The sequence below is a fragment of the Gadus macrocephalus genome, chromosome 11, assembly GCF_031168955.1.
Source record: "Gadus macrocephalus chromosome 11, ASM3116895v1".
Classification (NCBI taxonomy): domain Eukaryota; kingdom Metazoa; phylum Chordata; class Actinopteri; order Gadiformes; family Gadidae; genus Gadus; species Gadus macrocephalus.
The window spans coordinates 24,079,756-24,107,064 of record NC_082392.1 but is presented as its reverse complement, the minus strand read 5'-3'; the positions used below and the strand labels follow the sequence as shown (position 1 = coordinate 24,107,064).

The window sequence follows — 27,309 nt, the reverse complement described above, 5'->3', positions numbered from 1 at the left end:
CGATCCGATCCGTTCCGCACCCCGAGTGGAAACGCGCCATAAAGTTCAATGTGTTTGTGTGTAAGGAGGAGTCAGCTGAGGTGGTTCGGGCATCTGGTAAGGATGCCCACTGGGCGCCTTCCTTGGGAGGTGTTTCAGGCACGTCCAGTGGGGAGGAGACCTCGGGGAAGACCCAGGACTAGGTGGAGAGATTATATCTCAACACTGGCCTGGGAACGCCTCGGGATCCCCCTATGTGGCCCGGGAAAGGGAAGTCTGGGGCCCCCTGCTTGAGCTGCTCCCCCCGCGACCCGACCCCGGATAAGCGGATGACGATGAGGATGAGGATGAGGTGTTTGTGTGTTCTCTTCCCAGATGTGATGGATGTGGCCTGGTCTCCTCATGATGTGTGGCTGGCGTCCTGCAGCGTGGACAACACCATTGTCATCTGGAACGCACGCAAGTTCCCAGGTAAGACCAATCACACACATCGAGACAAACGCCTCAGAGCGCCAATGTTCAGTGGTTCCCATCCTTGATCTGTTAGTTAGTTAAATTTTTATATGTATTTGTTTTCCAATAAAATAAACTGATTATTAGCCTAAAGCTATATGTTGAAGCCAGGGCTTAATATCCCTGTATTTATATTATATTGCCATATTTAACAGCTACCAAGACATTGTTAATTATAAATATGAAAAATGAAGTTTGTGGGATATGCATATCAGCATTTCAGGGGAGTGCTGACTTGTAACTGACTATATATATCTTATGGTACATTTTTTATTTATTTTTTAGCCACAAGCAAGCTACTACACATCACTTAGTTCGGCACGATGCCTGTACGTTCAGACCTAAAAACAAGGTGGTTGGATTCAGCATAAACCGTCATATATTCAGTTGGTTCTCTGCAGAGAACCAGGGAATGTATCCTGACTGACATGAGATGATATCGGTTTGGCTAACTCTCCCTGGGTTCACATATACCTCTCCTAATGCCAGAGATGGTGAGCTGCCTGCGGGGCCACACTGGGCTGGTGAAGGGCCTGACCTGGGACCCGGTGGGGAAGTACATTGCGTCGCAGGCGGACGACCACAGCCTGAAGGTCTGGCGGACGGTGGACTGGCAGATGGAGACGGACATCACCAAACCCTTCAGCGAGGTCAGGCTGCACATAGCTAGGTTACCACGGTATCTAGGGTTACCACCTCACACAGACTGCCGCCTCTTCTCTCCATCTCTGTTTCTCTCTGGGGTCCCATGGGGTCCCCAGAGCGGGTCCCCATGGGGTCCCCAGAGCGAACTCTGCAAGTAGAAGGACTGAATTAAATGTTTTGAAAACTGTCTCCAAAGATCAAGAACACCAAGGCTAACTTGGGAATCGTGCCCTCCAACCCCCTACATGATAGACCTACATAAGCCAACCTATCTACATAAAGATCCGTCCATCTCATGCATAAAATATAAATTTTTACTCAGAGAGCTGCTGTCAATTTTGAATAGTCTGTTATAATATGTTAAACATTTGTATTGATAACAATATCTGATGGGCATGAGTGCATAGATAGTATATAAGATGGATGTAGCATCTGGGCAGACCTCAGTTATTCCAACTGCTTCCAATACTCTTGGTTTATGCGTGTCGCTATCTTAGTTTGACTCGTCATAGTTTGACTCCGCCTCATTTCCTTTAACCAAAAAATAGGCATTGATCTCCCGCCCCCCATTGATGGGGAGCGGGAGATACGCCCATCTAGGTGACGTGATAGCGGCTAGCTGCCACTCAAGAGGCCGCGCCCCTAATTAATCATACATTTTAACCACCAATAAAATAAAAACTAGCATCCTAAAAAAAAATTCACCCCCCTCAGTGTTGTCATGGGGATATGAACTAAACATACTGACTAGAATGTTTTTTTGGACCAGGCTGTAAATAGGTTTAATAAGACTGTGAAAACGGCCTGTTTAACATGTGAGTCAACGAAGAATTGCTCCCTTTTGGTACCACCTCGTAGTGGCCACCCGGTGCTACTGCAATGTTTGTCACTTCCTCATTGGATGCTGGTATATCTCGCTGTGGTTGGGGCTTCCATGAGTGCCAGGTGGTCCTTACAGATACTTACAGATACTGGACCTTGGTGCCCAGTGGTGCCTGCAGACTGGTCTGACGTCCTGTCTCTGTCTCTCTATGTCCTCCTCTCAGTGCGGGGGGACCACCCATGTCCTGCGTCTGTCCTGGTCTCCAGACGGTCAGTACCTGGTCTCGGCCCACGCCATGAACAACTCTGGACCCACAGCGCAGATCGTGGAGCGTGACGGCTGGAGGACCAACATGGACTTTGTGGGCCACAGGAAGGCTGTCACCGTAGTGGTGCGTGCGTGTGTGTTTTGAAAAGTTGAATGGCTTAAATCAAGTGAGGTCAAAAGTCTAAATGGAGTAAACAATGTCAACATGCACATCATTTGAAAAATGTCAAATGGTTGGAACTTGGAAGCAAATAAAGTGCTACAGTTAAACAAATAGTTCAAGTGATGAATTTAATGAACGAAGGTTAACGGTTAAAAATTTACCAAGTTACGTAGTCTGAAGTAGTTGAGGTGTCGAAGAATGGGCCGCCCTTTGACTTCCACTGTAAAAAATGGAAGTTGACTTCCATTGTAAAAAATCGAATAAATAAAGCTAGTATAAGCCGCAGCAGCTAAATTGAATGATGTGTACATATATAAGCCGCACTGGAGCCCGCTGCTTAAAGGTGGGGGGGCGTGGACCGGTCATAGAGCCCATAGAGTTAAGGTTCGTGGACTGTAACCTGTAAAATCCATAGATTTAGGAGGTCCCCTAGTGGCCGTTAGCTGTAGAAATCCACAGATTAGCCGCACCGTTATATAAACCGCAGAATCGAAAAATGGGAAAAAAGGCGCGGCTTATAGTCAGCTGAGCTCTGACTCCAGCCAGGGACAGGCTACCTCCCTGGGGTTGAGGCCACCTCACGACCCCCTGTATATATAGACAATTTGAACAATGTGTGTTAGCAAGTGATTCCAAGCTAATCTGAACATTTTAAAAGTCGAATGCAGTCTATAGGTCGAAAATTGTGGAAGACGTTTGGGTCCCAAAATTCGTATAGAATAATAAAGAAGGAAAGAATACCGCCTAAGAAGAACAATAGTGCTGCATGAAGCACTCACTTACTCAAGGAATGAAATTTGAATGAGTTTAAAGATTTATTTATTTGAATGCAATAGATTAACTTTATTAAAGTCATTCTCTCCTTGTGATCACTTGTTAGAAGTCTTGATACCAAGTGAACAAACTTGACCAAAGCAACCGTGCCAATATGTCATCCCGCGTTCCTCGTCCGTTAAGGGTTTTTTCCCGGTGCATTCCACCAGGCCTGAACAGAATTCAAGGGGGAAACCAAGTAGATTTTTCTCTCTGCCTCTGTGCCCAGTAGAAGTTCAATCCCAAGATCTTTAAGAAGAAGCAGAAGAGCAGCAGCTGTCCGTACTGCTGCTGTGCCGTGGGCAGCAAAGACCGGTCCCTCTCCGTCTGGGTGAGACAAACACAGACATAAATATGGGTTCAACAAGGAATGCATAGATCAGCAGTATATGGCATCATCGAACCAAACAGTAGTGCCTGCTTTATAACATAATATATAAAATGATCATGGAAACACAAATCCTTATTGAAGCAACTGGTCCCATATTTATTTCCCTTGTTTATTGAAGCAACAAGGAATGCATAGATCAGCAGCATATGGAACAATTAGGTGACACAAAAGCACAGTAAACCGAATTAGACAACATGAAATTAAAGTGTGACTGGGCTTTGTGTCTCCCGTTGTCTACAGTAATGAAATGAGGTCGCTGGAAGAAGGGGTTGTTGTTTGGTACTCATCTGATATGTCTATTCCTGCAAATTGTCTCTAACATGTTTACTTGAGAGGCATTTGGACCCCGTGCGGGACCCACCATATTGTTGTCCTATGGAGAAAGTTAATTGAAATCCCCGTAGAACCATAGCTGGTTGTGTTCTCCTGCAGTGCTGGAGAACACAGCGGCCAACTTGGCAAAGGGCATGAGGTTAAACCAACTATCAACTGAACCCACTTTTACTGCACCTCACAATCTGCTTCCGTGAATTCACTTCATGTGGATATTTCCCTCTTGTTGATTCCAGTATATACTTCATTGATTTATGTCTATACATATTTCTTTCTAATTTATTGATTGTTTGGTTCTAGACTAGCGTGTGGCTAGCTAAGCTAGCGTGTGTGTGTGTGTGTGTGTGTGTGTGTGTGTGTGTGTGTGTGGGGGGTCTCTATAAGTTGTTTGTGGCTTACCAAAACCAACCATAGGCACAGAACTCTAGATCCAAATTAAGCCCTTGTGTTCCTGTTTAGCAAACAAAAAGTGTTCTATTATGTTAATGTTTGTCACTCTGGTCTCCAGCTGACGTCTCTCAAGCGTCCTTTAGTGGTGATCCATGACCTCTTCGATAAATCCATCATGGATATCTCCTGGTGAGTTACGATTGTACTGCTGACACATTTTATTTACTGACCCATATGACCCCTGCTGGCCACATATGGTACTGCACACTCTCCACACCAAAGGCCTCATAGAAACCCACAGGCTTCATGAGACCATCCAGATATTGAAGTTTGCAACTAGTGTGTGTGTTTGTGTCAGGACTCTTACAGGGCTGGGGATCCTGGTGTGTTCTATGGATGGTACCGTGGCCTATCTGGACTTCTCTCAGGATGAGCTGGGTGACCCCCTCAACGAGGACGAGAAGGTCAGTCTACCTGCTGACCTCTGACCGCACACAGGAGAAGGTTGTCTTCAGGGAGAGAGACAGAGTACATGTAGGGACGAGGTTATGGTGAATGAATGGGTCAAACACAGAACGCCCACCAAGTAGAGAGCAGTTTGTGTCCTGTATTCATTTTAGATTTATTTTCAGGTAGGTTAGGATTAGGATTAGGCAGAAAGCCCTGAAGGCAAATTTCTCCCATGTGCCCACTAACCGGGCATGTAGCATTCACTTGCTGGTTGTTGATCAGTTCAATATTCACATTTTGTTGTGGACAGTGGTCGCGACATCGGAACTGATGGAAGAGTTCTTAGAGAACTACTTCATAACTCCGCTTTCTCTTGCTCTCTCTCGCCCTCTCTCTCTCTCGCCCTCCCTCTTCTCCTCCATCAGAACACCATCCACCAGAACATCTATGGTAAGAGCCTGGCCATCACCAGCACGGAGCAGCTCTCCAACACCGTCATTGAGAACCCAGAGATGTTGAAGTACCAGCAGGAACGCAGCGCCGCTGCCGCCACTGCCCAGAGCTCCGCCCACGTGGCCGCCGAGCAGGCCACGCCCAAGCTCACCAGTGTGGTCAACGGCGAGTCCCTGGAGGACATCAGGAAGGTACAGCGTCAGTCAAGTAATCAATCAATTAATCAATCAAGAAGCATTCAATCAATCTGACATATGAAACTGTAATAGGCTGAACACACGCCCAACCTAATATTGAAAAGCTTTAATGGCTTCACACAAATTTATTAGGAAATGCATTTTGTATGCATTTTTTTGCATGCATTTTTTTTTTATGCATATTGTATTTAGAAAAAGATCTCGATCATCTTGCATAGTATCATACTAGGTTTGGTATGGGGTCTGTGTGGCGCACAAGGTTTAATACTGGCTGCTAAAGGGAATTGGGCAGTTCTTTCATCACTTCTTGGGTCGTTTTGTCGGTTAATTCCATGGTTGAGTACGAATGCAGCGCTCCAAACAACCAAAGTGCCACGCACATTACCATGGGTTTAACATCCATGGATAAAAACCAACCATTCATAAAGCCAACCATGGTAAAAACGACCATAAATAAAACCAGCAAAGAAGTGGATGAAATTGTGTTTAGCAGCATATCAAAACAGTATCTGGACACATGCGTGGGCTTTGGTCATTTCAAATACCCGTATGACATTGAAAAAGACCAATGTACTTTTGCACAATCCACATTGTCATCAGAAGGTGTTCCTATTAGGGATGGGCATAATTAATCGATGCTCGATAATTGATCGTTAAGAAATGCGTCGATCAATTTATATTGTTATCGATCAAAAGGACGTTGTGTTGCATACTGTGAGTCTTGAAGCATTTAATTGAATATAACCCTGCCGACTGGTGGAAAGTGAATGGAAGAAGGTTCCCCAGGCTGTCAAAGTTAGCGCGACAATACCTCTGCATCCCCGCAACTTTGGTCCCGTCAGAGCGGGTGTTTTCTGCTGCTGGACTGACAGTTACAAGGCTGCGTTCGTGTCTGACCCCCGAGCATGTTAACATGCTTATATTCCTAAACAAAAATATGTAGGCTGGAGTTACTGTATGCTATGGACGACAGTCACCACCGTATGTGAGTCGCTCTTTTCTTTCTTAATGTGTTGACTCTTGCTCCGCTTGGTGCCTCTTGGAGTCGTTACATTTTGCCAAAACTGTGATATTTTAGCAACAAGTCCAGCCTTATATATGTTCAATAAGGTATTGCTTTTAGATAGACTAGTTCATGCAATTGTTTGTAAATGGGTGGCTCATCTTTTTGTTGCGAGCCTTTTCCGCCCGCCGGCTGCAGGCATTATATGTCGGCCTTTTCCCCCCCTTTTTTTTCATAACAGTTATACAGTTTAATGCCCACTTTTAGCCTACTGCCTTTGTTTGATTATTGTTGTCCGATAAGTTCGCTACTTATTGTAATTGGAATAGGCTACAGATTTAGTCTTGTTGAATCGTTTCCAAACCTTTAAGAGCGCCTGTAGGCGCATTGTTCGGACTTTACGAGCGCCGCATAGGCCTATAACCTATAATGCCTGTATTTATTATTTTAAAACTGTTAAACAGTTGTAGGTCTTCAAGTTAACTGTATTGTATTAATTTTGGCCCATACATTATTGTTGGAATAAAGATTTCATTGATAAAAACATTAGAAAAAAAACATAGAAAAAAGTTAATGATTAATCGATAATTGATCGATAACTCTAGCGATGCTCGATCAAGAAAATTTCTTCAAATGCCCATCCCTAGTTCCTATAGGAGAGTCTGTTCATGTCTCTGTCTCATATGCGACCAGGGGCACATAACGGGGCTACCCACGCTAACTCGTCATGAATTATCCCGGACCTCCGATCATCAGACGATCAAACAGTGTATAACCTCTTAATTTTCACTCACTATTGCATTTCTTTAATCCCGCGAGAGCATGTCTGATGGGGATACTGAAGACGCATTCTGCCAGGTATCACTGAAAAGGGCCAGTTGTAAAGGGGGTAAACATGGTCAATCAGAACAGGGTACCTGAAGGGATGGTTTGAGCTGGTAGCCGAAGGTCATTGGTTCGTGTTTCAGAACCTTCTGAAGAAGCAAGTGGAGACGAGGACTGCCGACGGGAGGCGACGCATCACACCCCTCTGTATAGCGCAGCTGGACACAGGGTAACACACACACACACTCACACACACACTCACACATACACACATACACACACACGCACTATATATTCCTAAAACCAACCTCTTCTCCCTCCTCAGGGACTTCTCGCCCGCCCTCTTCAACAGTGTTCCCATCATGCCCGGGGCCGCTGTCCCCAACCAGTTGACCCCCCAGCTGAGCTCTGACTCCAGCCAGGGACAGGCTACCTCCCTGGGGTTGAGGCCACCTCACGACCCCCTGCTTGCATCCTGTGCCCCCTGCGGCTCCGCCAAGCCCCTGGAGGAGATCAAGGAAGGGTAGCTATCTCCCCTGACTATAGTCCTCTCTCCTTCATCTGCCGATGTGCTGTTGTTCCGTCTATTACTACTCACTCCACGTTTGCCGTTTCTATTGTCTCTTCTCGTCTAGGCAGATGGATAGATCCTTTTAATAATCCTTTAAAGGAAATTACAGTGCCACTGTAGCTTCAAGACAGACATAACACCTCAGATTTCCTCATAGCTTCCATACTTAATAAGTTAAAAATACAATAAATAAGTGCAAAAAAATTACAAAGCTATTTTTGTGCATTGTAAAGCCTTATAGCAGCTGGTGTACAAGACTCCCTGAATCTCTTGGTTTTGCACATTGGTGCGTATGTGGAGTGTGTATGTGGGGTTGGTCATTATTGAACCTGGGTTTTTCAGAGGTCTGGCCTCTGCCACCTGCTGGACCGTTTGTTGCTCAGCCAATCACTGAGACGGCCTTCCTGATCAGCTTGTCCAGGCTGTTTTTGTCCGCTGTGCGGGCGCCTTCTCCCCAACAGGCCCTTCTCCCATCCTCTCTTTCCGTCTTCTACTTCTCCTGTCCTCCATCGCCCTTATCCTCCCAATCTCCTCTCCTACATTCCCTTCATCTCCCTCCTTCCTGCTCTCTTTTCCTACTTTCTCTTCTCACCTTCTCCCCTCACTTCCTCTTATCCCTATTCTCTGGTTTATCTCTCCTTCCTCTTATTTCTCATCCTTTCTCCTCTCCCTTTAACCTTCTCTTTATCTCCCCTCTCTTCCCCTCTTCCTCTCCTGCAGATATAAGGCAAGTCTCCTGCTTGGCTCTGCCTCTAAGATAGAACCCATGAAAGCTCTCGACTCGAGGTTCACCGAGAGGTCAAAGGCCACACCAGGGGTCACCTCCGCCATCACCTCCATAACGGGCATGACACCGCTAGATGGGTGAGTGATCAGCTCACAGTATTACCAGTTGTAAAGTGGGCAGCTTTCAGTTCAACCTTTTCAAGACTGGTAATCTCCTAGTAAAATAAGTAGTAGACTTTGGTTGTACTTAGCAACACCCAGTATAACCATTAGAGGACTGTGGTATGAAATTACTGATATCAATATATCGGCCGTTATTCAAAATGTAGATATCGTAGCCGTTATTGGATATATATATATTGTGGTTTCCTGGGGGCAGAGTAGCTCCTTGAGATTGGCTGCTCCCCCGTCAGCAATTCTTGGGGCCACAGCAACATTAAAACCCAATGCTAAAGGAACCAGTTAGCGTTGCAGGATGGTGCTTTAACCTTCAGGACATGATATAACATGTTTATTAAAAAAGTAAAATCTATCGGCAAACGTATACGCCGATGCTGATATATCTGTGATAGTCAAATATCGGCAGATAAAATCGGCCACCTGATATATCACTCGTGCTCTATTAGATGAAGTCCACCAACATTGCAATATGAAAATGAATAACAATTGAAATCATATTTCAAGTTTTTTGTGAGCATACATTGACGAATATATAAATGGCTGATTTTAAAGCTCCTTGAACGCGATTGATTCCAAGGCAACATTCATTTTAATCACACCAAGGTCGATTTTTGGACAGCTCTAGACTGATATAGCGTAGTTTAAACAATCCCAACCAGGTTTATTTGTAGTCACCATGCTAACTGTACTTGTTGTTGGAAACGGCGGCGGTAATAGCCTATAATAGACCTATAATTATGGCCGTCGGTTATATCTGAGCGACCGTTCAACTCGATAACAGTCGAGCAGAAAAAATAGCTAGTGGAAAAACTGTGTGGGAGTCTCTGTGCTTAACCAGTAGCTGTTTCCCAACCTAACCAAGTATAATAAGTAGAAGACTGGTAGTCTCCAAGTATAACCAGCTGACTCCCAGGATCCCCAATATCAAAACTGTCCTTTTGACCTTTCACTGCCCACATGTTTGCATGTGACTAATCAAACATGTTGAATGTGTGTGGCAGCAGGTTGAAGGACAGTGTCTCCACCCTGAAGTCTAAAGACGAGTCGAGCAGCGACAGTGAGGACAAGACGGCCAACATCAACAAGAACCTGTCCTTCACCAAGCGCAAGGCGGAGCTGATGATGGAAGGGGGCGAGGTGGTGGAGAAGAGGAAGAAAGGGCGGCCCCGGAAAGACAAGATGGCTGTCTCTATGGCACCGCCCTTCCCCCAGGCCACTCCCCCCTCCGACAGAGACACAGGCAGGGTCACCATGTCTCCTGCTGCCGTTTTAAAACTCCCAACCCCCAGCCTACAGAAGAGCTTCAGCCTCCAGGTGCGAACCACTCCTTCCATTATATTCCATATATCATATTGGGGATGATGTATACCAAATATGTTCTATGTTGCTGTGTGTGTGTAGGTGAGTACGGAGCCCTCTGTCTTCCTGGAGGTGGAGAACGAGGTCTCACAGGTTGCTGGTTCGAAGCTCAGCCAGATCAGATGTTCCAGAGATGGGAGAGACTGGGACACACTGCTGCCTTGCTCAATCCTCACTGCCACTGGCAGCAGGTGGGTGGAAGATCATTCATCATATCACTGATTATTTTTACTATAAGGCTGTTCTCAGAAGTAGAGGACTGTAATGGGAAATAAAGATAGGAATAATACCAAAGAATATGATAATACATATAAATACGCAATCAATCCAAAAATAAATGTAAACATTATGGGCCGTTGAGGTTGACATTAAATGGTATATGCTATCTTATTTAAACCATACATTATTTTTGTGGTGACAAAGGAAGACACAATTGTAATCATGTATCTTGTTTTCTTTTTATCATTATTCTTCCTCCCTACTTTCCTAATGATCTACTCCTTCAGTTATTCCACCAAAAACTACCAAAAAGTCAGGCATATATCAATACAATGCAGTGATATTAAAGGTCCCATGGCATGAACATTTCACTTTATGAGTTTTTCTAACATTAAAATGAGTTCCCCTAGCCTGCCTAGGGTCCCCCAGTAGCTAGAAATGGCTTTAGTTTTAAAACGAGGACTAGGTATCCTGTTCCGCCTTTGAAATATTAAAGCTCAGACGCTCCGATTTCGAATTTGGCCCACTATGTTGTCATAAGGGGCTAAGTTACCTCACCTTTCCCTGCCTTGCCCGCCAAGAGAATTTGGCGTGTGTGTGTGTGTGTGTGTGTGTGTGTGTGTGTGTGTGTGTGTGTGTGTGTGTGTGTGTGTGTGTGTGTGTGTGTGTGTGTGTGTGTGTGTGTGTGTGTGTGTGTGTGTGTGTGTGCGCACACTGTAACGCAAGTGTTACACTTCTTTGTTATTTGGATTAACCGTTCTGCTGTCGGTGTTATGGAGCATAACGCGTCGGTTTCTCTGACGTCTCTGGTATTTCCAGACCGAGACTTGTGGGGGTTATCTCAGCCATGGTTGAGAAGGAATTGGGGGAAAGGAACTTTGGCTTTGACTCCCTTAAGTACATGAACTGCGACATGGAGGAGAAAGGGATTGTTGCCCGCGATTGTCTCCTGCCGGAGCCCCCGCAGCAAGGCACCACCGGCGCGGCTCGGTGGAGCCTCGGCAGCGGGCAGCGGGGGCTCCGACGGGAGACAATCGCGGACAACAATCCCTTTGTCCTCCGTGTCGCGGTTCAGTGTACTTCAGATCAGTGTTTCCGCTCGAAGAAATTGGTGCCGGTCGTGTGACCGGGAAGGTTTCATTTTACGGGTCAAATTGGAAAGAAATCGGTCGGATATTGTCCGTGTTTATTGCACAAAAAAATGATATGCAGGCTATATAAAGAAGAAGAAGTGTGTGATAATATTTTGATTCGCCATGGTTGTTAAATACCGGTACTCCGCAAAGCTTGACACCGGCTTTCGCTAGCTTGCCGCCGTTTAGTTCATAAACCTACGGTAGTCTATAGCGATCAATTTGAGCGAGTGCACGAGATGTAACAACTTTTTAATTTATTTTATCACAGGCTACGCTACAATAAAAACCCTCATTGTTTTACATGAATTGGAACAAATGACCACTGTAGCATATTTAAACACAATTCAAATGAACACATTCATGCTGCTCAATTTAAAAGGTTGAATCCCCTTTTTACTGAATGTTTGTATATAGCGCGCATGCTGTATGCGCGCAGGGTTGATGCGCTCCACTATTTTCTGTGGAGGACTAGCGCCTTGAATATTCCGCATAAAACGAAACCGGATCGTTTCGGCTCTGTGTGTACGGGGCCTTATTTCCAATCGGTCATTTTGACCAGAGACATTTAGAATTTTCGGTCCTCCTCATTTTTTACCGGTAATTACCGGACAACGGGAACTCTGCTTCAGATTGATGTGGAAGTGGAGGGTTATTTCAGCCATGGTTGAGAAGTAATTGGGAGAAAGGAACTTAGGCTTTGACTCCCTGAAGTACATGAACCTTGGAGGAGAAAAGGATTGTTGCCCGCGATTGTCTCCCGCCGGAACCCAGCTGCCCGCTGCCGAGGCCCCACCGTCGCGGGGCGGTGGTGCCCGCGATTGTCTCCCGCCGTAGCCCCACTGGCAATGGTGCCCGCGATTGTCTCCCTCCGGAGCCCCGCTGCCGAGGCGGTGGTGCCTCGGCAGCGGGGCTCCGGAGGGAGACAATCTCGGGCACCATCGCCACACCCCCACCTTCCACCTTGACCCGCCTCTAAAATACGGCACGTTTGTGGAAAGCTCATTGTGGGACTTGCTCGTAGTGGCAGTAATTCTGGACCAAGGCTCAATTTCTTAAACGTCTTCAAGTACTGTATTAGGGGCCCACTAACACCTATATAAAAGCATCCATAAAGTAGAATGCCATGGGACCTTTAATATTTGACATGGAAAGTGAATGGAGCTAAAAATCAATTAAATCGATTCATAATAATATTTAACAGCCTGTTAGTAGGCCTCCGAAAAGTAAAGGACCTCTTCGGCAACATTTGGAAAATTCACATGCAGTGAAATGTCTAGTTAATGTGGTTGCAAAGCAAGCCTCACTATTGTTATCATGTGTTTTACTATCTTTATTATTAGTGTGGTTGCAAAGCAAGCCTCACTATGGTTATCATGTGTTTTACTATCTTTATTATTAGTGTGTTTGCAAAGCAAGCCACACTATTGCTTAGGGCTGGGTATTGCCAGGTAACTCACAATTCAATGCAATTTGATTCTTTAGGTCTTCATTCGATTCGATTTCGATATTGATCCAATTGCTTCGATATCGATTCAATAATACTGGCAGATGACAAAAATACCTAAATATTATTTAGAATTAACCATTTCAAAATGAATTAACCATTTCATTGTGCTTTAACTAGCAAAAAGGGAATACACCATTGTCTAGCATTGTTCCTGAGCTAAACTTGCAGCATAAAAGTAATAATCATAACATGGACAAATGTACATGACATGTACATTTTAGGCATACTCGCTTCTAGATTACAATGACTGAGTATGCTTTTTTCTTTTTTTTTATGGAAATAATCGATTTAAAAAAAAAATCTGAATCGAGAACAAATTAATTGGAGTGCTTTGATGAATTTATATTTTTACCTAGCCCTACTATTGCTACCATGCGTCAGATTTGTATTATTAGGTGAGTAGTAGTACTGAGTACTTCATGCAGTGCTCAACTAGGCTATTTATTATTCTTTCTTTCTTATTATTCTCTAAAAATGTTGGGACCATACTCCTTCCACAACCACCTAGACTCCATTCCACTTTTAAAATATTCATATTAGCTCGGAATCGTGCGCTTCTACTTTTCAACAAAAATAAAAATCCAACTTTCAAAACCTTACATTTTACAATGGAAGTGGTTGAAGAAGCCATCCGCCCATTCTCTGACACTACTTTAGATAACATTTCTTTACGACTTATACTACGGGCCTTTACTAAAACATACTATTGTTTTTTATTGTTATTTTTTGTTCCGCCCTTCCACCAGTGATGTCATCGCTGTGGCGTGCGAGGACAGGATGTTGTCTGTTTTCTCTTCATGTGGGCGCCGCCTACTTCCTGCCATGCAGCTAGCCACGGCCCCCTCTGCCCTGCACTGCTCCGGGCATTATGTCATGGTGCTGACATCAGGGGGAGCGGTTTTCGTCTGGTGAGGTCATCACTCACACACACACCTCCTCTGCATAACACGCCCCTCCTCATCTTTATAGACCCTTCCTAGACGTCTCTCTCCTCTCTGTTGCTCGTCCCAGATCACATTCCAGGAGGCAAGCACTAGCAGTAAGAAAGACGAGCAGTAGAAAAAGGACAAGTTACAAAACGTCCTGTTAGGATTCACTGATGTATGCTTGGTCACAACAACTTTTTTTAATTCAGTTTAATAGATGTATGCAGATGTTTGAAATCCAGCCACTGATGTGTCCTCAGTACCCAAGACGATTTGGAGGAAGCTTTAGTCTTTTCTCTAGCTTACTGCGTGTCGGAACAGCGGATAGAATGGAGGGGAGCACATCTGGAGAAGTGAAGGGGAGGTAGGATGGAGGACCACCTGGTTGATCTTATGTTTTGCGTTGCATTTCCAGGGACGTCCAGAAGCAGACGGCAACGGTGAAGAACCAATCGCTGCAGACCATCATCCCAGGTCTGAACCTCAAATACAGCGACTCCCAACATATCCCTGACCCCGTCGAGCCATCCAACAGAATCCAAAAAGTTATGATGTAGATTTAAATGGTTGACAGGAATGTCATACTGTCTCTCGATTGTTTTATCTCCGTCTCTAGTTGGTGACATCACCGTCTCCCAGACTCTGCTGACCCAGCAGGGGGTGCCGGTGGTGGCTCTGACCAATGGGAAGTCCTACTGCTTCAGCTCGGCCCTAGACACATGGTGAGACACTGAGACAAAGCTTACTTTATCCTTGGAGAACAGCAACACAATACCATGTGCTTACCAAGTCAAAGAAGACAATGGCCGTTCCTCAATACCCAGGGCGGCAGTAGCTCAGGAGGTAGAGCGGGTTGGCTGGTAACCTGAAGGTTGCTGGTTCAATCCCCGGCTCCTCCTAGCTGAGTGTCGAGGTGTCCTTGAGCAAGGCACCTAACCCTGACTGTTAGCTCCCGACGAGCTGGCTGTCGCCTTGCATGGTTGACTCCGCCGTCGGTGTGTGTATGTGTGCGTGAATGGTGAATGTGAGGCAACATTGTAAAGCGCTTTGGGTGGCCGATGGTCAGAAAAGCGCTATATAAATGCAGTCCATTTACATTTACGCGAACTAGGGACTCGCGGACTTGGAAATTCGCACTTGTCAAGTCCGAACTTCAAGTACACACTTCCGAGGACGGGAGTACGCACCTGCAATTGGAACAGCAGCGGACTCGATGACGTCACCATCTCAGCTCGTCTGTTAACTGTGCTACGGCCTCATGTTGGCATATTACTACTGAACAATATAAACAAATTATATAAAACAAAACACCAGCATCTTAAGTTTTGAAATAGTATGTTAATATTTTGAATGAATATAAATGAAAAGTTATGTGTATTCACACGGCAAGCCAGCTGTACCCTACATATAAACAATCAGTAGCTTGAAAAAGATTGTATGAGATTGCCGTTTCTCAATTTTCCTATGTAGCCTATTATTAGGATTGGAGAGTAGGCTATTGATATAAGAATTACGAACAAGCTTGAATATAAACACACACACACACACACACACACACGATCAGATGGATCCGACCGGGATTGCCGTTGCGATGGGTTTCCTCTATCAGCGACTCATTTGTACAATATTAACAAATTATGGAAAACTCTCTTTCATTTTAAAATAATAGTATGTAAATATGTTGAATAGGCCTCCATCTTTGTTATACTTTTAAAATGTTCTTATATAGCCTATTTTATAGCTTACATACTGATATTTTAAAACAGGAATGCGAAATGCATCCTGGGATATTTAACGGTCACAAGTCACCATCGATGCATCCTCGATGAAACGGCCAATTTAAGATCGCATCAAGAACACTTCTGGGTTTTACGACAGTACTTGACTTGATGCATACTTTGAATTGGAACAGTACTTGGGCTACGACTGATGACGTTTCACAAGAACACAAGTACAGAAAAGGACGCGAATTGAGAGACGGCCAATAACAAGAAAAAGGTTTTACAGTAGACCCAAGAATCACATGATGGATATATTGGAGCAAACAAAAGTATAAATTGAAATGTCTCTGTCTCTCCCTCAAAGGGCTCTGATAGCAGATAAAGCCGACTCATTGGTTCAGTGTGCAGACTTCAGGAGCTGCCTGACTACCCATGACGCACCTGTTCCTTCTGGACCACTGGCGGTCATGCAGGGTCGTAACCTCAAGTAGGACACAGACACACACACAATCATCAGTCACAAAAATACTTCGACTGTTTAGAGATGAACCGATGGTTATTAATGAGGGAGTCCCCCTCTCCCTCTCTCTAGTGGGGGTCGTCTGGTCTCCCGTCTCTCCACCGCTCCCCACCAGCTCCAGCAGTCCCTCACCACCTCCTTCCTGGAGTGCCAGCTGGCCTCCGCCCGTGTTCTGCTATCCCCCCAGGAGTATCGCTACTGGCTGCTCATCTATGCCCGCTTCCTTGTCACAGAGGGTAAGCTGGCAAGCTTGTTAAGGAGGGTTGGTGAGCTAGCTCTTTAAGGAGAGTTGTTGAGCAAGCTCAATAAGGAGGGTTGGGGAGCAAGCTTGTTAAGGAGGGTTGGGGAGCAAGCTCGTTAAGGAGGGTTGACGAGCTAGCTCGTTAAAGGTAAATTCCGGTATTTTGAACATTGAGCCCCCTTTCTGGTTCGTCTAGGATAAAATAGAGTGATTAACACAGTTTCGCTAAGATACTTGATGAGGAACATCAACGAACACCACTAACCACTCGATGAGTTTCACATTTCTGAAAACAAACGTTATGGGGTGTTTGTGAATGCCCATAGCCAGTAATTGTGAAGCAGGCTGGGGCGAAAATAGCCAAATACTCGAGACAGGACCAATATTCAAAATTTTGGTGTTAACAACTCTATTTCATCCTAGACAAACCAGAAAGGGGGCTCAATGTTCAAAATACCGGAATTGTCCTTTAAGGAGGGTTGGTAAGCTAGCTCGTTAGGGAGGTTTGGTCAGCTAGCTCGTTGGGGAGGGTCAGTGAGCAACCTTGTTAGGGAGGGTTGGTAAGCAAGCTTGTTAGGGAGGGTTGGTCAGCAAGCTTGTAAGGCAGGGTTGATGAGCAAGCTCGTTAGGGAAGGTGGGTGAGCCAGCGCGTTAAAGGGAAACTTCACCCATTTCCATTAAGCTTTGTATCGTTAGAAACCAACTCATATTTTTGAATGGTCGAGCATCATTCCCTTATTTTCTGGAGAGACTGGAGAGATCCGTATCGATCTCCACCACTTCCTGTTTAAGATGACGCAATATGACGATTTTTGCGTAGAAGTAAATAGGAAGTGTAAGTGGGGAGGATTCTCGTAAGAGTACAAGCACTAGTCCCACCCCCCTATTGGGGGTGGAACCCACTGACGCTACAGACCTATTAGAGCAGTGCCAGTGGGTGGGACTTCACCAGCAGAAACTAACATCCACAGCGTCTGAAGCTAAGCTAACAGAGGCTGTTGATAAAACTGAAGAACAATGGCGGAAGGTACTGGATCTTCACTAGAAATGTTGTGTGAAATGATTTTCAAGCAGTCTTGCAGTATCAGCTTGGTAGATGGAACAGCGAGGTATCCGATAGGCGGAGATCTAGATCAGCGGGAGTGGCCAGTGAAGCTGTGCATCGTGGTGCATGGTGGGAGTTGTCGTCTTCAATCCACAAGCGCCAAAAAGTCACTTTCTGCCTTTTCTCGGTCAAGACGGCACCAAATTAGAATTTTATTTTATTATTCGACTACATATAGGACCCAATTTCAATACATATTCATGCCTCCACCGGTGAAATGCTCCTTTAAGAACAAGCCCCAACCACAGCGATATATACCAGCATCCAATGCGGAAGTGACAAACATTGCAGTAGCACCGGATGGCCACTACGAGGTGGTACCAAAATTGAGCAATTCTTCGTTGACTCGCATGTTAAACAGGCCGTTTTTCATCTCATCTCATCTCATCTCATCTTCGTCCGCTTATCCGGGGTCGGGTCGCGGGGGGAGCAGCTCAAGCAGGGGGCCCCTGACTTCCCTTTCCCGGGCCACATTGACCAGCTCTGACGGGGGGATCCCGAGGCGTTCCCAGGCCAGTGTTGAGATATAATCTAGGCCGTTTTTCACAGTCTTATTAAACCTATTTACAGCCTGGTCCAAAAAACCATTCTAGTCAGTATGTTTAGTTAATATCTCCATGACAACACTGAGGGGGGTGAATTTTTTTTTTAGGACGCTATTTTTTCTTTTATTGGAGGTTAAAATGTATGAATAATTAGGGGCGCGGCCTCTTGAGTGACAACTAGCTGCTGACTCTCACCTCGACTCGAAGGCTAGTTTTCAGGATTAGCAAGCTATCTCCGTCATCTAGATGGCCGTATCTCCCGCCCCCCATCAATGGGGGGCGGGAGATCAATGCCCTTTTTTGGTTAAAGGAAATTATGGTTAAGAAGCCTTTAATAGATATCTGATTGAGCTAGAAGTTGCATTAGGTAGTGAATGATACTCACTGCCCAACTACGTAATAAAGTTAAGCAAAGGCAGGGCACTTATGGTCAATTCAGAAAAAGACAACTTTCTTGGCACAGCCTGAGATTTATTTAGTACCAACATTTCTGCTGACAAATTCTGATTGCGTGCGTGCGTGTGTGTGTGTGTGTGTGTGTGTGTGTGTGTGTGTGTGTGTGTGTGTGTGTGTGTGTGTGTGTGTGTGTGTGTGTGTGTGTGTGTGTGTGTGTGTGTGTGTGTGTGTGTGTGTGTAGGTTCTGAGTACCGTCTCCGAGAGCTGTGTAAGGAGCTGCTGGGACCTGTCCACAAATCAGCTGCTTCCTCCTGGGAGCCCACCACTCTGGTACCCGTCTCTTTACCGTGCTATCGCTATTTGAGAAATTAAGGAAATACATTTTGGTTTCATTTTGGCTAGATATACTTTTTTATCATTATATAACTTGCATAAAGATGCATTTGGGCTATTTCTGACTCGGTTGCGGTAGATCTTCAAAGTAGGTCGCACACCGACAAGAACCAAGTGTGGTGTAGTAGAAAGTGATCGCCCCTGGGAGGATTCCAGTTTAATGTCAGTGGATAAAGGTTGGGTGCAGATTATATCATGGCTGTATGGAAGCATGTGGTTAAGCGCTGTCACCACCCACCCAAGTTACAGTTAAGACATACCCCTCTGAAAGAAAAAAGAACACAATTCTGTGAAACAATGTATGTGTTCAAAGTAGGTCGCACACCGACAAGAACCATTCATTAATTTAATTCTGGAGTACAATTAACATTCTTCGAAAGATGTGGTGTTTTTTGCTTCTGAAAGAACCGATAAAGAGTACTGTTAGGGTACTGGATCGATAAGAGTAGCAGTATTGTCAAAGTCTTAACGATACCCATCCCTATGTCTGTCTCTCTGCACCTCTGGTGATGTCTACCAGTCTCTCCCATGACCCGCCTATCCATCTACCTGTCATCTCTCTCTCTCTCTACCTGTAGTCTCTGCATTCTAACCTGTCCCTCGCTACCTATGTTTCTCTACCTGTCTACTTGTCTCTCTCTCCCGATCTGTCTTTCTCTCTTCCATTCTGGTGCTGGTCTTTCTGTCTAAACGTCTGTCTCTGGTGCCTGTGTCTGTCTAAACGGCTGTCTCTGGTGCAGGGACTCCACAAGCGGGATCTACTGCGGGAGGTGTTGCCGGTCATCGGCCAGAACCTCCGCTTCCAGAGAATCTTCACAGAGTACCAGGACCAGCTGGAGCTGGTCCGAAGCAAATGACACGCACAAACACGTGCAGACACACGCCCACACACCAAGGACTATGTGTGGACTGACTCGATCAATGAGACACGGCCGGAGTGAAGCATTTTTTCAATTCAAACTTTTATGAGTTCCTGGTTTCCCGAGGAGGATGGTGGGAGGATGAGGAGGAGACCCGACGATGAGGACTAAAGGAGCACTTTGTTTAGCTATCTCTATGTGCCACCTGGAGAGATTCAAAGTGCACTTAAAGCTGTTGTTGAGTTCTTCTTAAATTCACTGTATGCCATATCATCGTCACGCTGAAGAACACGTCTGTCTACTGCTTGGCCACGCCTCTGCGTATGACATCTCCCCAGAATCATTCTGGGAGTAGTAGACCAAGAAATAAGGATTCCCTCCTCTAGTCCCGACCAGCTGGCTCTGATGATGTTTCCTCCTCCACCTTGCAGGTGTAGTCTGGCTTCGCCTGGACTCTGACCTTTAACCTCTGAGCTCCGACCCTATGGAGCGGTTGTCAGTGTTCATATTACTGTTTCTTAGGATAACACAAAGATGTTAACTGATCAGGGCAATATATTGATAAAAGAAAATCCTCAGATTTCCTTTTTGCACAATGCACATACAGGCACTAAAGTACAGCTGCCTATGGTACTGTTTGGTGAAGAGATGGAACACAATGTCAGAGACAGACGGACGGAGGGTCAGACTGCTACACAGCCAAGGTTTGGGCTGAGGTGGACGGCCTTTGTTCTTTCTTACTAATTTCTTAGTGTTAAAATAAGGGGGGGAATTAAAAAATAAATGTTGCTGAAATTGTGGGTTTGTATGCGTGTCGAAATGTCTTCTATGGTATACTTGGCTTAGCGATGACACTAGCCTACAACCAGAGTACAATAAACAAACCATCTGATGACAGTATTATAAAGTATAAACGACAGGAAAAGTGTAAGGTAAATCTGATATTATATAAATATTAATTTGTATAATAAGGGCTATATGTAGGTCTTCGTAAGATTTAAAAGAAAAATGTCAGTTCTTGAAAACATGACATTCACACGCGTCTCTGTCTCATCAATTAACTTAAACTCCTCAGGTGTGTCACCTGTTAGCCACCACGCGTCTTTGTATCATCAATTAACGTAAATTAACTCAAGCGCAGCCCCAGCTCATAGTGGACGTTTACAGACGCGCAGGAGTGTGGCGCACCTCGGGTGATTTGCCTATAAGTTAGCTCTCTGTTGGGCGGTCAGCGGTTCTAGAAAGAACAGTTCGCTCTCTGTCGTCTGCGAGCGGTTCAAACCCCGGATAGACCGAAGAGGGGAAGAGATGTTCAACGAGTACCGTGATAGGAAAGTCAAAGCGTTGCTCTTCACACGTTGAGACATCAACGTGTGTGCAGTTGCGCAGGAAAGAGCCAACTCAACACTGAGTAAGTCACCGGGAGTGTTTCCCCAATCCTTATTCTCAGGAATTTCGCATCCCATCCTTCTGAAAAGCAGTCTGCTGGTCTGCAACAACATGTTGGGTCACAGTGCTCCCCCGGAGGGACCGGCCGGCTGCTTTTTAGAACGGTCACCTTCTCACCTGTACGCGTCGATATTGTCATCTCATGTAAAGTTTGTTGATTGCTTTCGCACATCCCAATCGCCGCCAATGGAAAACTTGTGTTGATGTGGACGAACCCTAAACACGCAACAGGTCGTGTGTCCCTAAACCCGCAATATGTAGTGTGTCTCTACCCACAACCCACAATAGGTAGTGTGTCCCTAAACATACAATAGTGTGTCAATCCGAGTTGGTCGTCTGGAGGATGCTGGGCGACACTTCTACACATTACTTTTGAAAAGTAAATCTAAACAAGGTTACTATTTGCAGTTGCGTATACGGTTCGATTTGGGTTAGAATTTTTTTAGTGTGGACTTTATTTGCTAAATTTGACTAGTGCACCAATGAGGGGATGTGCATGGACGTCAAAAAGAAAATCTGATTTTATTTTTTATAGTCAATGCATGGCTGAAGGAATTATTTAGTACCTATAACTAGATCATGAGGTTCAATGGGTGCTGTTTAGCTATGCTGCTGAAAGGAATTCACCTAGTAGTTAGTTTTTACCTGAGTAGTCAGTATAGTTTTTACCTGAGTAGTCAGTATAGTTTTTACCTGAGTAGTCAGTAGGCTTTACCTGAGTGGTCAGTGTCCAGGTGTATAACAGGGCCATACCTGAGTAGTCAGTGTCCAGGTGTAAAACAGGGAAGAGAAACTGTCCTTATCGTTTGGATGCAAATGCTTTGCTCGGGTGACTCTCGTGCATCGGTCCCAGGAGGCCTGTTTTACATAGAATTTACATTGATAAACAAAAATCCCATGCAAATGATGTTGGTGTTGTTGGCTTTGTCCATATAACTGGGAGATGTATTACGGTTTTTAACACGAGTCCCACATAAACCAGACAGTACTAGCGATTAGTTTGTCGTAATTAAAACTGGCTTGCAACTAAGTTCCAGGTGATTCTCTGTGATGACTTGTGTCTGGCCATGCCATATTTGTTTGAATATATGCAAGGAAGGCTTAGTTTTTGCCATGGTATTATCTCTTCTGACCATTGAATCGTGCGTATACTTCATCTGTAGAGACTTGATGGTATTAATAACAATACTAACATCCCTCCAAACTGCACCACATTTAAATTGTCTTGTTCATGCACGAAAATGTTTTTCTTCCTCAAATGTGTGCTGCTGAAATTGAAGTGCGCTCATTTGGATAATTCATAATGTTCTTTCGCTAAAAGCTTGTCTGTAGTGTCCAGTCTGATATCTTGTGCGTTTCTAATTTACTTGTTGGACCATCAACTGGGCTTGAGTCTTGCCATCATCGCCTCATGCCTGTGCGCTCTGCTTCCCCTGCAGAGCACTGCCACCATAGCCTCCTCACAACCGTGGTCCACTTCTGTATTACTCTTCCCTGGTTGAGTCGTCTCCTCATGTCATGAATCCGTGCAGCATCACCCCGCGGTCCTTCCATCTGCCACCCGAGGGAACTGTGTCCCCCAACTCTCTGCCCAGCCCACCTGACTACGAGACTCCTTACCATCACCCCGACCTCCAGAGGTCAGCCCCTCCCTCTCAGCCAGAGTTCCCCCCGAACCCCACCTCCTTCAACCCAGGCCTGTTCTCCTATCCCTCCCCATGCCAGGCCATAATCCCTGCCTCGTCGACCGACCTCCCTGTCACCAGCCCCGCCGCTCTGCTCTCATTGGCCTCGCCCTTCTCCCCGGCTATGCTCCCATCGCAGGGTCCAGAGGGTCCTTTTTTCCCGGACCTAGAGTGCGCCGTGTGCTTCAGCCAGTTCAACAACGTCTTCCGCTGTCCCAAGATGCTTCAGTGCAAGCACACCTTCTGCCTTGAGTGTCTGGCGCGTATCAATGTCAAGTCTGTCCACCCCGACACAATCCAGTGCCCCCTGTGTCGCGGGCTGACCCACCTGCCCAGCCTGGGCCTCCCCAAGCTCGACACGGACCCGGCCGTGCTGTCCTACCTCCCGGCCGCCATGCAGAAGGTCTACAGCATCCGCTTCAACCGCACCAAGGGCAAGCTGCAGGTCAAGAGGTCAGTGCCCTGCTGAGAGAGGAATAAATTATCTCCGATACATCTTTGGACACTGTACATATTTGTGCATGTGTCTAATGCTAAATAATGTCAAGTTTAAACAAGAGCGCATAATGTCACCGCTGTCACCAAATCCATGTATAGTTTCCATTTTATCTGTAAACTCATATTTTCTTTAGTTCTTAGTTAGGTGAGTGCTGCATGCAGCGCTCAACTATTGTTCTTCATAAGTTTTATTCTTTTTATTATCCTCTCCAAACTTTGAGACCTATCTCCTTCCTCAATTTTTCACCTTGAGACGTGTGCTTCTTTTCTGATTTTTTTAAATATTTTATACTTTTTAAGATATTCTACTTTTAAAATATTATCCTTTTTTTAACATGGGAGTCAATGGGAGGACGGCAGAGCCGTCCTACTTCAAACTGTTTAGACGTAACTAAATCAATTTTCAACCGTTTATCTTCGTTCAAACCATTTAACAAATCTACACACTTGTATATTCAATAATATCCAAACGGAATCTATATAATTTAAACTTTTTTCAGAATCACAGTTTTAGTTTCAGACCGGTGTTGGTATCAGATTGACTCGGCTGCCAGATCGGGGTCCTGCACTTACAGATGACATATCGACACTTGACTTATCGACACAAGCCAACGGACAAAACCCGGAATGGTTGTTTATAAAAGGGGCTCAATTATGGACATAAAAAGAAGGCTCAATCCGTTTTGGTTTTGATTTCACTGAACGCAGCCCGTTGTTTCGCACAAACAAAGCCATTGGAAACGCGTCTAAAAGCACTGATGAATGCATATGTAACCCAGTTCCTGCTAGGGACTCTTATTCTGAAGGAGGAGAACGGAAGTGTCTGCGTGTGGGTCGCTGTTTTGACTGTGTTGGGAGCGCTGAAAATAAAGTGGATCGCCCCGTTCAGTGAATGGAGTTAACCGATTCTTCTTTTATATATTACCCAAGTATAGGCAACAATAATTTGTACATTAACATGTGAATTAACATGGGAATGAATGAAACGTGCATGCGCATTTAAAAGACGGCGTTTAAGGGAAGTGTGTCATTATTGCGCATCTAGGACCCCGAGTCGATCTGGCAGCCGAGTCAATCTGGTACCCACACCGGCTTCGTTTTCAGTTGGTCTCATTGATTTTTGTTGACGCTTGAGCGTGAGGACATTCGGCAGTGTTGCCAGATGGGGTGGTTTTTCTCGCCGGATTGGGCTACTTTTGGAGGACGTTCAGGCAGTGTTGCCAGATTGGGCGGTTTTTTACCCCACTTTATTGAGCTACTTTTAATCACACACCGGCTCGCTATTCTCTTAAACACGCACACACACATAGTGTAGGGCAATACATTTAACGTTTCAGATTCTTCAGTTCAATTCATTTTACATTTTTAGCAATACTTTGCGCTTTTCATTCAGTGGTCACTTTATTGGTTTACAACCATTTACTGTTTCTTAAATGGTGTGCATGTTTACATTGTTTACTCCATTTAGACTTTTGAACTTTTGTTCAAATCCCTTCACTTGATTTAAGCCATTTAACGTTTCTTTATATCGTAATCTATGTGGCTTTATCAAAAAATATTTTCAACCTCACTTTGCACTACAGTACTCACCGCATTTTCTAGTTGCAATTAGTTTTCTTTCCTAATTTGGATTACTGTCCTGTACTTTCGGCTGTGACACCTGAATTTTCAGTCTAGGATTAAACAAGTTACTTATTTCTGAGCCACAGGGGGGTGCAACAATCATGAAATCCTAATGTTGACTCTAATTTAAAAGGCTGCTGTACATTCTGTTTGTATTTCTGGAAATGGAGAATGCGTCGACTGATTCAATGCACATCCCTAAATGGATTATGACTGACGATGAACTATGTTCTCTCTTCACTGGTAGGTCATCTGAAGGGCCTATGAGGTGGGGTCAGAGGTCCCTCACTCCTCTGCAGTCGGTCAGCCACTCACTTGATGTGGGGCTTCCCAGTCCAAGGAGGGAGGTGGTGGAGGAGGGGGTGATGGGGGGCTTTCTGTTCCGGCTGACCGACCGACCTGTGTGTCGCGCTGTGCTCCTCACCTCTGTGGTAACCATGATGATGCTGTTGACCGGCATCGTCATTTTCCTCCTCACCTACAAAGGCAACTGAACACAAAGAGTCACAAATCACCAGGGGTACAATGACCTCTAACCCTACCCTCGGGTGAAGTTCTAGAGGTCTTTGGCCTCCTGGAGCATGTTGATGGCTTTGGAGGGCCGCCACTAGATTTCAAGATTTGATTAATTCAGAAATGGTGTGTTTTTCCAGACCCCGGAACCCAGCGGTCACCATGTAAAGGTTTTCTGTGAGGCAGGTGTTCTCAGATGCTATGCAACTGGATGGAGTCGAGCTAGTACTGTGTAGCTAAGATGGTGTTGCTAAGATGGGCTAGCACTGCAGGGCTAGTCTTGCTGTACTTCAGCTTGGCTAGCATAGCTTGGCTAGCTTGCGGTACATGTGCTCGGCTAGCATGTAGCTTGTTTTGGCTTAAGTGGTTTGGCTTGATTTAGCGATTTGTCATCAAGATGTCTCTACTTAAACGAATTGCAATCTCCAGAAGATAACTTGAATATATATATGAAAGGGTATAAATATATTTAAGTCCTAAGTAAATATATTGAATGGGCCTGTTTTAAGATGACTATCTGATGAATTCAGATGAGGAACAAAATGTGCCAGTTAGCATATTTGTGCAATGTTAATTTTTTTTTTACTAAGTTTTAGGCTGTATACCGATGTTTTAGAACAGCCCTTGTTTTAATATGTATGATAAAAATAAACCATATTTTTAGTTATCAGTTTCCCTAATATGCATGTATTTTAGTAACCTATGTTGACCGCTTGCAAAACTAAAATAAATTATTTTTACAACAGCTTTTTAGTTGTCGGGACTTTATGGTTTTATTGGGAAAAAAATTCTCGGCTTTTAATTTTTAGCTTGAACGTTCATCTATTGAATCATGTCCCAGAGCACGTTTGTCAGACTTTTTTCGTGCTACACAGAACGAAATGTAAAGCAATGCATTTTGAATGGGAGCTTTTTTAGACAAGTGTGCGCAGACAGTACAGTGCACCCTCTAGTTATATGTATATGTCAATATTTATTTTTATTTATTTTTTTAAACACACCTCAAAAACTGAAACGAACGTGCTCCACAGAAAGTGCGTTGTCTCAAAGGTTGTCTCAGTCACTACAGATGGGGTACCTGTTTTGCTTACTTGAAGTGTAGGCCTAGTGTACTTGTTCTGCTTACTTGACAGGTAGGTCTTATGCACTTTTTATGTTCACTTGGGCCCAATCCCGTTTCTTTGCTCACTGTCTCAACCCTACATCTCAACCCTAACCCTCATTGCTCATGCTCATTGCTACCCCTAACCGATCCCTACATGGGACAACCCTTCCTTGTGACGTCATCATGGCCTCCCCGTGCCCCCTAGCAGATAACCAGACCCCTGGTAATGTTACAAGAGACAGACTGGCTGCCATTGTCTCGGGCAACGAGCAAGACCCATTGTAAAGATGTTTAACCTGAAATGGTATTTATATTTTGTAATTGGCATGTTTAAATAAAGTGTTAAAAAAAAAATAATACTATTTGTCTCTCGTAATATACCTTTATTTTGAATGTCACTTAGCTACATGTTAAAGGTGGTATTAGGGTGCACTCACACTAGGCCATCTGGCCGTGGCCGTTGGCCGTTTTCACACCTAACCGTGCTCAAATGGCCCCATTGTTCTCTGGCCTGCACTCACACTAGGCCATCTGGCCGTGGCCGTTGGCCATCGCAGCTGTGGCCTGGCCACGGAAGGCTCTTGTACATACGTCATCACGTCGTAACACGTCATCACCAAGCGTCCGCTGCATGGACCATAATAAAGTCTGCCGCCAGTCAGAGTTTTAACAACAATAGACAACACAGAGAACACACCAACAGTTGAACCGCTTGACGGGATGTTTATGCCCCGTTTACACCATCCCGCTAATGGCCGCTAATGGCCGATGGACCACCGATGTGGA

At 45.0% G+C, this 27,309-nt stretch overlaps 2 protein-coding genes and 1 long non-coding RNA gene across 7 annotated transcripts in view; 2 read left to right on the top strand and 1 right to left on the bottom strand.

Annotated features, from left to right (window-relative positions):
• The window catches only part of LOC132468278 (protein HIRA), a 38,842-nt gene extending 18,394 nt beyond the window's left edge, over positions 1-20,448 (top strand). For 4 of the 5 annotated variants that reach the window (XM_060066004.1, XM_060066006.1, XM_060066007.1 and 1 more), the window contains 19 exons: positions 355-450; positions 982-1,142; positions 2,184-2,351; positions 3,436-3,534; positions 4,436-4,506; positions 4,676-4,781; positions 5,193-5,411; positions 7,389-7,474; positions 7,571-7,768; positions 8,537-8,680; positions 9,724-10,036; positions 10,124-10,272; positions 13,690-13,851; positions 14,285-14,343; positions 14,486-14,591; positions 15,955-16,077; positions 16,183-16,346; positions 18,639-18,727; positions 19,531-20,448. In XM_060066004.1, the coding sequence (XP_059921987.1) occupies positions 355-450; positions 982-1,142; positions 2,184-2,351; positions 3,436-3,534; positions 4,436-4,506; positions 4,676-4,781; positions 5,193-5,411; positions 7,389-7,474; positions 7,571-7,768; positions 8,537-8,680; positions 9,724-10,036; positions 10,124-10,272; positions 13,690-13,851; positions 14,285-14,343; positions 14,486-14,591; positions 15,955-16,077; positions 16,183-16,346; positions 18,639-18,727; positions 19,531-19,647 (2,630 nt within the window). In that variant the 3' untranslated portion in view covers positions 19,648-20,448. The remainder of the gene's footprint in view (positions 1-354; positions 451-981; positions 1,143-2,183; positions 2,352-3,435; positions 3,535-4,435; positions 4,507-4,675; positions 4,782-5,192; positions 5,412-7,388; positions 7,475-7,570; positions 7,769-8,536; positions 8,681-9,723; positions 10,037-10,123; positions 10,273-13,689; positions 13,852-14,284; positions 14,344-14,485; positions 14,592-15,954; positions 16,078-16,182; positions 16,347-18,638; positions 18,728-19,530) is intronic. The other variant, XM_060066005.1, reaches the window with a different exon arrangement.
• LOC132467234 (uncharacterized) lies at positions 3,193-7,478 on the bottom strand. The gene is made up of 4 exons (XR_009527975.1): positions 7,338-7,478; positions 5,014-5,393; positions 4,685-4,826; positions 3,193-3,530 (listed from the first exon to the last, which is right to left on the bottom strand). It is a non-coding gene; the product is annotated as an uncharacterized LOC132467234 (long non-coding RNA).
• A 150-nt stretch (positions 20,449-20,598) lies between the features above and the next one.
• On the top strand, positions 20,599-26,165 carry LOC132467227 (RING finger protein 225). The gene is made up of 3 exons (XM_060064397.1): positions 20,599-21,061; positions 22,539-23,237; positions 25,153-26,165. The coding sequence occupies exons 2-3, from the start codon at positions 22,618-22,620 to the stop codon at positions 25,397-25,399; spliced, it is 867 nt and encodes a 288-aa protein (XP_059920380.1). The 5' UTR covers positions 20,599-21,061; positions 22,539-22,617; the 3' UTR covers positions 25,400-26,165.
• Positions 26,166-27,309: the final 1,144 nt, after the last annotated feature.

What these genes read in the sequence shown, in the direction of transcription:
- LOC132467227 (XM_060064397.1), top strand. Translation starts at nt 22,618, where the DNA reads ATGAATCCGTGCAGCATCACCCCGCGGTCCTTCCATCTGCCACCCGAG. An exon ending in GGCAAGCTGCAGGTCAAGAG is followed by an intron (nt 23,238 to 25,152) that starts GTCAGTGCCCTG and finishes CTTCACTGGTAG; the next exon opens with GTCATCTGAAGGGCCTATGA.